Source organism: Lacerta agilis, chromosome 10, assembly GCF_009819535.1.
Source record: "Lacerta agilis isolate rLacAgi1 chromosome 10, rLacAgi1.pri, whole genome shotgun sequence".
Taxonomy (NCBI): Eukaryota; Metazoa; Chordata; class Lepidosauria; order Squamata; family Lacertidae; genus Lacerta; species Lacerta agilis.
In genome coordinates, this window is record NC_046321.1 from 26,481,204 (window position 1) to 26,492,141 (window position 10,938).

At 45.9% G+C, this 10,938-nt stretch overlaps 1 protein-coding gene across 1 annotated transcript; it reads right to left on the reverse strand.

Moving 5' to 3' along the window:
* Positions 1 to 692: 692 nt before the first annotated feature.
* On the reverse strand, positions 693 to 9,520 carry SSTR3 (somatostatin receptor 3). Its single transcript, XM_033163093.1, has 3 exons — positions 9,294 to 9,520; positions 9,124 to 9,188; positions 693 to 2,384 (listed from the first exon to the last, which is right to left on the reverse strand). The coding sequence occupies exon 3, from the start codon at positions 2,336 to 2,338 to the stop codon at positions 1,115 to 1,117; it is 1,224 nt and encodes a 407-aa protein (XP_033018984.1). The 5' UTR covers positions 2,339 to 2,384; positions 9,124 to 9,188; positions 9,294 to 9,520; the 3' UTR covers positions 693 to 1,114.
* Between the last annotated feature and the right edge of the window lie 1,418 nt (positions 9,521 to 10,938).

Genomic DNA, 10,938 nt, shown 5'->3' on the forward strand with positions numbered 1-10,938 from the left:
GGCAGGAGCTGGGACAGAGCAATGGGAGCTCTCCCTGTTGTGAGGATTCGAACCACCAACCTTTCGATCAGCAGGCCCAAGAGGCTCAGTGGTTTAGACCACAGTGCCACCCACTCCCATCATTTTGATAGTGGGAGCACATTGGAAGGTGCCTTATACTGAGTCAGACCATGAGGTCCATCTCAGTCAGTACCTGCCCTGATTGCCAGCAGCTCCCCAGGGTTTCAGGCATGGGACATTCCCAGCCCTGCCTGGAAGATGCTGCAAACTGAACCCGGGACCTTCTGCATGAAAATCAAATGCTAAGGCCCTTCCCCAGATCTTCCTTTTTCTCCATGTTCCCATGTGCATAAGTTCCTTTTCTTTCCTCTTTCCCATGCCCATTTAATCAGAACAGTAATAAACATTACCAAATGGGGTTGAGGCAACCTAGCTATTCTCTATGCCAGGATAGCCAACATGGTGTCCTCCAGAGGTCGCTGGACTACAACTCCCATGATCCCTGATCATTGTTCCATGCTGGCTGGAGCTGATGGGGGTTGAGATCCAGCCACATCTGTAGGGCAGCAGGTTGGCAGCTCCTGCTCCAAGAAGTCCAATCAGAGTTGGGGTGAGATTAACGTCCTACGAAGGGGTTGTTGCTTTTAAGGAAATTGTTAATGTGGGCCAAGTTATTAATGCAGGGCACATTAGCACAGAACACCTTCAACAATGTGCAATAATGCATGGATGGAGGTGGGATCGCTTCTTGGCAGAAATCCTTGGTCTGAGAATCATAAATATGAGAATCCCTGTTTTCAGCTGTAAGATGTTGGAGAGGACACAGACTCTCTTGACCTTACTCGGCTGACCCGATGACTATTAGAGTTACTCTAATAACCAATCATGTCAGGCAAGGAAATACACTTCTTCCAAACCAAATCCCAGAAGCCTTTGCTCTACCCGCTACTCTCGTTGTTACGCCTTGCTTTACTGTCTGAAAGCAGATATTTATCTGCCCACATCCGTCTCAGGCTTTCTGTTTTTTTTAGGAATCCCTTGCATTATGAATGATCCTTCCGTTTGTTATTCCAAATGAGTCACTGCTAGGGTGTTTCAGAGAGAAAAAGAGTCACTATAAGTAGCTAATGTTCATAATACTGGGCTTCTCAGAGATCCCAGGCTCCTCTGGCAGTGGCTTCTGTTCACTGCTCCCCCCTGCCCCACTGATGGGGGCGCACTCTTGCATGCCATTGCCATTTTGGGCAATCTTGCTGACCTCACTTGCTTCTGCCTCCATTTCGTCCTCTTCCTCTTCCTCCATCTTACCACCCGTGGTTGCTGCTGCTGCGATTTCTTGGTTCTGCACTCGGCGGGAGGGTCTGAGGAGAGCCCTGCGGAAACCCTGCTTGAAGCGGTACGAGAGGAAGCCATAGATTATGGGGTTGGCACAGCTGTTAGCATAGGGCAAGACCACGACAAGGAAGTAGATGCCAAAGAGAGATGGCTCCTCGGGCAAAGTCCAAATGACGTTGATGATGTTGAGCACATAGAAAGGCAGCCAGCAGAGGACAAAGACCGCAACAACAGCAACCACCATGCGCGTGACTCTTCGCTCGGAGCGCTTGCGCTTGGCTGTCAGCGCTCTCACCTTTCTGCCTGAGGACCGAACCTTGACAACAATAAGCAGGTAACATAGGCAGATGACCAGCAGAGGCCCAAAGAAGCCAAGAGTGGCTGTGTAGACAATGAAACCTGCTTTCCATACTGAAGCTGGCTCTGGCCACTGGATGTGGCATGTGCTCATGCCCAGGGGGACATCTGAAAACACAACCACAGGCAGCACCACCACGGAAGAGAGCACCCAAACAGTGGCGCTGACCGCCTTCGCCACACGTGCCGTCCGCCATTTTGACGATTTCACCGGGTGCACTACCGCCAGGTAGCGGTCCACACTCATCACGGTCAGGCAGAAAATACTAGTGAATTGGTTTATAGCATCCACGGCCATCACTAGCCGGCACATGAAGGAACCGAAAGGCCAATAGGACAAGGCGTTTTGTGCAGCCAAGAAGGGCAGGCCGAACATGAAGAGCTCGTCGGCCAGAGCCAAGTTGAAAATGTAGACGTTGGTCACCGATTCGCTCACGGAATGGCACAAAACCACATAGATGACCAGGGAGTTTCCGGCTAGTCCCAGCACGCAGACGATGAGGTAAACCAGAGGGATGAGGACACCACTGACATCCAGGCCGAGCCTGGAAGCTTGCGATAGGTTCCCGGAAACAGGGCCTGCCCAGTTGGCTGTTGAATTCTCTTCCCAGGAAGCCAGTGTGGTGGTGAAGTTGAAATTGTCCATGGCAGAAGAGTGAGGTGATTATCCCACTGGATCAGTTGGAAGGGGTCTGCATTTGGGAAGAACCGGGGGGGGGAGAGAGAGAGAGAGAGCTTATAATGTATCTTATAGCAAACTAAAGGTAGCACCAGAGAGAGAAATGGGAAAAAGATCCACTTTACAAGCTCCATTCATTTTGCCCGGGCATGAAGAGGAGCACAGAAGTTAATGGAGATTCCAGATTTTACAGCTGAGAGGCTCGTGCTCCTCTTGTACAGAAAGGTGCACAAAGAAGCCCCCATTGATTTTGATGATCAGCAGACTGTAAGCTTCCATCTTTCAGTTTTCCGCTTATTACATAGACTTAACTTTGGCTGGATCATGCCTAAAGTGTCTTACGAGGGACTCAAATGCCTCCTATCTGAATGCATGCCAAAGCTTTGTCTTTCAGTGTTTAGATCTATATAGCCTAAACCAATAAAAATATCATTTTAAAGAAAATTCTGCCTTCAAACACGAACCTTTTAAAAAAGATTTGTGCAAATAAACCAAAGCTATCATCCAAGGGGGGGGGGAGACATTGAGGGTTTGTTTTCTGTTGTGTGTGTTTTCAATCTAACAGCATATACATTTTATGAAATAAATGAATAAAACCAATAGTTTTGCTGGAGACTAGTGGCCTGCTGCCAAATATCAGTGCCCCAGTACTTGCTGCCATTTCTGTATTGCCTCAAAGGTTGATAATGGCAGGAGGGAAGAGATTTGGCCCAGGGGCTGCTAGTCTGTGTTCTCTAGTCATGGCACAGCCAAGAACTAAAACTAGCAGGGAAATTTCCAAGGATGGGAAAGGAAATGGAAGCATGCAGGGACCATAAGGCTGCTCAGAAAAGTGAGACCATCTCCATCTTCACAAGGGAAAAGTTGGTTCTTAGGAATGATGGGGCCATTGGACAGTTATGGAAAATGGGAGAGATCTAAAATCTGATGAATTGGTCAGATTAAGTCACTGACACCCATATTGTATATAAAATGGTGCATTCTACAAATGGCTCAGACTCAAATGTATATTTAGCTTCAGTTTATTTTAAAAAAATACTTATTATTATTATTATTATTAAATTAAATTTATATACTGCCCTTCACCCAAAGATCTCAGGGTAGTCTCCAAGATACAAATACAGGATAAAAGCACAAATAAATAGAACAAAAACAAAATGAAAAAATAACCCCCCTGTCCCAAAACACATTTAAAAGGCTGTAGAATATTAATCAGCCCAAGGTCTGGGTGAAGAGGAACATTTTCACCTGGCGACTAAAGACGCATAATGAAGGCGTGATATGAACTTCCCTGGGGAGAGAACTCCATACCTGACTTGTCAAAGATTCTTACTGAAAACGTGAACCCAAATCCAAAGCTGCAAATACCTTAAGGAGGAGATCTTGAAGAACTGGTCTCTGAATGGAGGGAGCCCTTTCAGCTGGACATGCATTTGCTGTTACTGTATTCTCACTGAACAATCTATTGCTAGGTCATTTAACCTGCACCTTTTAGCCTGTTACTATGACACCCTGGCACATGGCTGGATTAATCATTATGCTCACTATATATCATATAATAAAGGCCCCTGTTAAGCTAAGTTCTCTGTTGCACTGTAATCAACCAAGGAACATCTATAGGTAGACTATAGTTTTCCACTATGCAGTTGTCCGCAGGCCTCATTTAAAACTTTTGTCAACTTTAGAAAGCGGTGGTTGTTCCTATGTAGAGGAGCATCAACCATGTTTCTTGCTGAACCCTAGGAAAACCTTTGTCTCCGTGATGGAAAAAGGGGAAGGACAGCAGCTGATTCACCTATCAGGCTTTTGCATGAAAAATGACACTCAGATGCTTACAGAAAATCCTGAAGATGCTTGTACTGCAATGTTAAATTTCTGCTGGGGGTTTCTTCCCAAAGAGTACTTGCTCCAAACTTAGGTCTTGGCTTCCAGTGTGAGAGCCAGTGTGGTGTAGTGGTTAAGAGCGGTAGACTCGTAATCTGGGGAACCGAGTTTGCGTCTCCGCTCCTCCACATGCAGCTGCTGGGTGACCTTGGGCTAGTCACACTTCTCTGAAGTCTCTCAGCCCCACTCACCTCACAGAGTGTTTGTTGTGGGGGAGGAAGGGAAAGGAGAATGTTAGCCGCTTTGAGACTCCTTCGGGTAGTGAAAAGCGGGATATCAAATCCAAACTCTTCTTCTTCCAGGATTCAACAATGGGCAGGGGCAACCCAATACATTTTGCTGCCTCCAAAGTCAAGGTGTATATTACCCAAAGCTGGTCAAGATATTTGGGTACCTAAGACAGAAATTTCCACAAGTGCCTCTACCATCCCTTTGCTGCAAAAGTACTACAATAATTTAACCAATTAACTAACCATTTGCTATGCTTTCATGTCACTCAAAACTTGCTGCTTTCCCATCCTGCCTAATGGTAGAGCCAGTCCTGGCAACAGGGAACCTTCCTCAAACAGGCTGTTAATAAGCACCAATCCCTCCTTTAAATGTGTCGACATATCATCCTTATGTCCTTGATGACATTTCTCCATCCAGTGCTCCAATGAAACAAACCACCAGGCCACCTGCCTGAATTTCTACAAATATATTACTTGGATGGAAGTGCTGCAGATCAAGGAGATGAATAGTTTTGAGAGAATAAATTGAACCAAGCCGAGAATCCAGAAATATAATACTTCCCTGTACCAGAGACCCTTTATGAGACCCTTCATTATTCAAACTTTGGGTATTCAAAACCCCTTATTATTATCTGAATTTGCCACTGGGCTCTCAAGTACTCCTGTGTCAGTATCACCCTCCATTAAGAGCTCTGCCACCTTCCCCAGACGCCTGACTTCACCTCCCAGGTCATTTGAATAAATGATTGTAATACACAGTGAAATCACTAATTTTCCAATGAAGTCCCGTCATCAGAGTCTCTTGATACTACGTTAGACAAAGCCCAGAACTCATTGTTTAATGAGAGGGAGGACTAATGAGCTCTTTTCTGCTTCTAATTCCCCTTGTTATCCTTATGATTATTTCCTTTCTGCTGTTTTCACCCATCCAAATATGTATTATCCTTGCAGGCATGGGTAGCGCCAGAGGATGGGAAGCCAAAGCTGTTGCCATGAGACGGCCTGGGGTGGGCAGAGAGCTTCACTGCAGAGGTGAGAATTAGCTTGGGCAAAACGAGATGCCTTGTGGTCCTGGTTACCCCTTTACATCTTCACTAGGTTTCCTTTTGCCTTCATTTGATGCCAGATCTTTATATAAAGCTCCAAAACAGCATTCTGTCGTAAGTTATAATGGGAATGAAAATTGGGCAAACTTGGAATGGAAAGTGAGGGAGCTGCTTTAACATAGACCAGGATTTGGGGGGGAGAGATTTTTCCAGGCCAAGAGCCACATTCTCTTCGGAGGTGGGGGCTACATTTCAGTGGTGGGCAGGGCCAGGGGCAAAGTGGTCTGAGCAAGGGTGCCAACTTGAAGAAAATATTGTGGGTGGAAAGATGAGGATCTTCAATCCCCACAACTGCGGAAGCCCTACTGGGAAGAGTGGCCACTGAGACCATATAACACCAGTCCTGAAAGACCTTCATTGGCTCCCAGTACGTTTCCGAGCACAATTCAAAGTGCCCTAAACGGCCTCAGCCCAGTATACCTGAAGGAGCGTCTTCACCCCCATCGTTCAGCCCAGACACTGAGGTCCAGCGCCGAGGGCCTTCTGGCGGTTCCCTCACTGAGAAAAGTGAGGTTACAGGGAACCAGGCAGGTGGACTTCTTGATAGTGGCGCCCGCCCTGTGGAACGCCCTCTGATTACATGTCAAGGAAATAAACAACTATCCGACTTTTAGAAGGTAGCCCTGTTTAGGGAAGTTTTTAATGTTTGATGTTTTATTGTGTTTTTAATATTCTGTTGGGAGCAGCCCAGAGTGGCTGGGGAAACCCAACCAGACGGGCGGGGTATAAATATTATTATTATTAGTATTATTATTATTATTATTATCATTGGAATCACTAGGTCTGAGCTATTTTGGTTTCTCAGAATAGTTAAATGAACTGACACTGTGTTTTTTATCATTGGCCTAGGCATGTCTCGCTTGTCCCTGGCTCCTAACATGCACTATAGAACTTGCTACCTTAAGATGCAGTGATGCCTGCCGACATGGGCAGCTTTAAAAACTGAAAAGTCAAATTAGTGGGCTTTTTCATGTGGTGCCAAAAGGGTACGCAGTACCGGCACCCCTCTTTTTTGTTGTAAAAAAGTGTGGCACTTACTGCAACAACTTCATGGTGATGAGTACCGGCACCTATTTTTCTAGGGGGCGGGGGGAGCACTGGCGATAATGCTATCAATGGCTGCTAGCCAATATACCACCTCCAGTATTAGAGAGAGTCTGCATGTGAATTTCAATTGCTGGGGACCATGAACAGGAAAATGCTACTGCGCTCAGGTCCTGCTTATGGCTTTCCTAGGAAGTATGTGGCTGGCCACTATGAGAATGGTGATTGGACAGGAGATTGTTCTGATCTAGCAGGGTTCTTCATACACTGAATTGAAGGAGGAAAATTACTTGTCCTTCTCTACACCAGCGGAACTGGAGGTAGCTATTGGTGAAACAAGAGAAAGGAGACCTTTCTAGCTATGAGAGCAGTTCCACAGTCACAGAAGTGGGGATGAACCTGAAATGCAGATAATGAAACCAGATTTCCAGGGCTGGATCTTGGGCTGGATCATGCAGATCTAGGAGCACATACCTAAAGAGACTTTCAGGAGTTCCAGGAAAAGCCCTGGAAGTCCAGATGGGAATGGGGGTGCTGTGGGGAAATCTAAAGCAAGGAAGTAGGTGAAGAAAAAGGGGAGGGAAACCCAGCAGGAGGCAGGGGAGAACAAAGCTGTTCCACTGCTCCATCCCTTTGAAACTGTTAGAGCATTTATCTTCCCCATCCTCCCATATGGATAAATGTTGTGAAATGGTCTCTCTTTCCCAATTTCTCTTACCACAGATTTGGTGCAGAATTTCCAGAGGCCATTTGCTCAAAGCTTGAATCCCAACTTTGGTTTAACACAGTGTAAATCACTTGTTTTAAGTGTTTCAGAAAAGTGCTCCTGACATGATGTGGAAGTGTGAAGCCAACCTTGGCACTTAAATAAACAAATAAACCCACAAATGCATCCATGTTTAGGAATTGCAAGCTAACAACGTGGTGAGAAGATGAGAGCTGGTTCTCTCCACTCCCAGTGGCATGGCAACGCTCCATCACTGGTGGGTGATCCTCACACAGCCATTACTCTAGGCAGCCTCCCTAACTGGAATAGATTGGACTAAACTGGGGGAGGAAGTTGAAGTAACCTCCTCAGACAAAATACTATTGTTTGGGTGCTAGGAAAAGGCAAGATCCTACAAACAGATGCACAGCCTCAAGGAAAGACATTTGGATCCCAATTCAGGAATTAGTAACGACTGTGCATTTTATCGTGCAAAAAAGAAGTCAGCCGATGAAAATCCCAAAATGATGCTGATGAGATGTGCTTTGCAGGTCACTTCCACCAGACCTGACCTGCGTTAACTCACTAGTGCAGACTCACCTTTATTCTGTAAGGTCTTCAGGACAGTAAATTACTTATGTGCAGTGTCTAATCCAACAGAACCTCAGTCTTGTTTTGGCGATAGTTGCTTCAGATATGCACATTCATAAATTCCCCACATGTTCAGTTATTGGGCTCCATTTTGTGCATCGGTTCAACAAGTCAATGAGCCTTTCAGAAATGAAAGCTCCCTTTATCATTTTGTCAATCTAGCAATGAAGAGGGTAGGAGGACAGGCCAGGATCCTGAAAGAATGCCATCTCTCCTGAAAGGAGACCATGACTTTTACTTATATAGAGAAATAGGTTTGTTCAAAATTGTCTTGCATTGAGGATGGGAGAGGAGATCACAAAGACTTCTACCTGCCTAGTAATCAGTTTGGGCTATTTTTAAAAGCAGCATGGCAAATACAACATCCAGACAGAACCAAAGATTTTGGTTTCTGTTGGAAGCAGAGTGGCTGGGGAAATCCAGCCAGATGGGCGGGGTACAAATAATAAATATTATTATTATTATTATTATTTCAAAAAGAGTCTCATGTGCCTGCAGATGTAGAAACTTTCCTTATGAGAACACCATCTAAAATGACCCATAGTTCAAATCTGCATGCGATCATTACCACATCCCTAATTCCATTTTGTGTGTGTGTGTGTGCGTGCGTGCACGCTACTTGTTTTTACAGGATGTTTACAGGAGTGTCAAGGAGCCCCAGTCCCAAGCAAACCCATGTCATACTTGTCTCTTATCTGCTCCAAAAGATTTACAATCCAAGACTGCAATCTTCAGCCCAATTACTCTGCAACAACTCCACAAAAGTTTGTTCTGGAACAAACAGTTGCAGATTGCAAACAGCAACCAAAGTGTGAAATGGAAGACAACAGGTGGGTGCCCTGGACAGACCCAGCAGGAGAACACAAGCCAGTGAATCTGATGATAGGCAGCTCTGCCGCCCAGTCTGTTAGACCCTGACACTTGTCTTCCCATCCTACTTGGAATCAAGTAGACAATTTTTTTAAAAAATCAAAACCCTGCACATCCCCTGGAGATCTGGGGTGGGGGGGGAGGCGGGGTGCAACACAGCAGGGAGCTTCAATGATACAGGTGTCCAAAGAAAACTTTTGCATGCAACAGAATTTGGGGGAATATAAGCAGAAGCAGGAGGCAAGTTTGCCCAATACTCACATATCAAAAGAATGGATATCTGCCTTCACTCTCCAGGACGATGTTTAGTATTCTTATTAATTCCTCTTGGGGAGGGGAAAAGACAAAAAAATATTTCAATTCCTGAGTTGGTATAAATCCCGAATCCGTTATGCTTTTTAACATCTCTCTCCCCCCTTCCTTTGAGATACCTGGTTATCTCCCCTTCCTTCTGCTTCTGCTGGAGAGGGGGCATCCCTGCTCAGGCCCCTGCGCTCCTACATCTGCTTCCCTCCTGCTGCTGATACTTTTGCACCTGGTCTCTCCAGGGCTGCTGCAGGTAAGAAGGCAGGCAGTCTTGCAGCGTTTGCTGAGTGGAGCCCAGCCGGACGGTCCCCCCCGCCCCTCCAGCTCTCCTGCTGAAGTGAGGGGAGGGGGCGCGCGCTTGTTGTCTCTCGCAGGGTTAGGTAGATCAAGCGGTGTGTCAATTACTCCTGGGAATGGTGCCACCAGCCAATCGGAAGAGGTTCTGAGGGGAGCGAAAGGGGAGGAGGTGTGGGGCGAGGATGAGGGAGGAAGAGAGAGAATGAATGGCTGAGAGAGAGAGAGAGAGAGAGAGAGAATGAGGAAGGAATGAGGGGGAGTGACATAGTGATTATGATGGAGAGAAAGAGCATAAGGAGATAGAGGGAGGGAGGGAGGGAGGGAGAGAGAAAATGAGAGGGGAGAAAAAGGGGGAAATGAGGGGGTGTGAGAACGCAGTTGTGACAGATGGTGACAGAGGAGAGTAAGCGCAGCAATGAGAGAGGGGAAAGAGAGAGAGAGATGTGGGGAGAGAAGATCTCGCAGGCTCCTGGAGTGTAGTCGAAAGGGAGGCAGAGCTGAGCATTCATGGAAATGCAGGATTTTATACACATCCCATCATTCTCCCTCTCTCTGGCTTCTTTGAAGTTTTGCAGACTTTTTTTTTTTTTTTTTTTTTGGCTGGTAGAGATGTTCACCTGCTCCGACACTGGTGCCTCCATAAACCATCTTCCCATGCTTGTTAATTCAGAAGTGTGGCTTGGCTTTTAATAATTTGGTGTTATGTAACTTGTTTATGAATGGCTGAGCCCGGGGCCATTTCTACAAGGGGCACTTAAATTTAAACCCTTTGCATTTTTTGGCATCTGTGACTGGAATCTTCACCTTAGACACTGTTACTTGCTTGAACAGAAGTGTTCGTAGAATCATAGAATTGTTGGAAGGGACCCTGAGGATCATCTAGTCAAACTCCCTGCTGTGCAGGTATGTGCAGCTGGCCCATATGGGGTTCCAACCCACGACCTTGGCATTATCAGCACCACACCTTAACTAGCTGAGCTAACTGCCCAGAGGAATCTGTCTTACACTGAGGCATCGAGCTCAGTAATGTCTACACTGGCTAGCAGTGGCTGCCCAGGGCTTCAGGAAAAGTTCTCCCCCAGTCTTACTTTGAGATGCCAGGGACCTTCTGCATGCTAAACAGATGCTATGTCGATCTTCATAATCAGATTTAAAAAATTAAAAATATATGGCTAGAATTAATATACATTTTATTTTTAAGATGCTCCCCAGACCTTTTCATTCCATAAGGATATTCTTTTATTGCCTTGCTTAATCAGACCAAGTTCCATCTTGTCCTGCATTCTGTAGCATAGACCAACCAGATGCCTCTGGAAATTCACAAGAAGCGCATGGAGGTGATGGCCACCCCAAATCTTAGTTTCTTCATCTCTTTAACTGTTGCTCAACATCAATGTTACTTTGGTGTGGCTAACAGCAATTGTTAAATCTGTTCTGCAAATCTACCTAATCCCCTTCGAAAGCCAGTGGAAC

Coding starts and splice junctions, on each gene's coding strand:
- SSTR3 (XM_033163093.1), bottom strand. CDS start 2,338: ATGGACAATTTCAACTTCACCACCACACTGGCTTCCTGGGAAGAGAAT.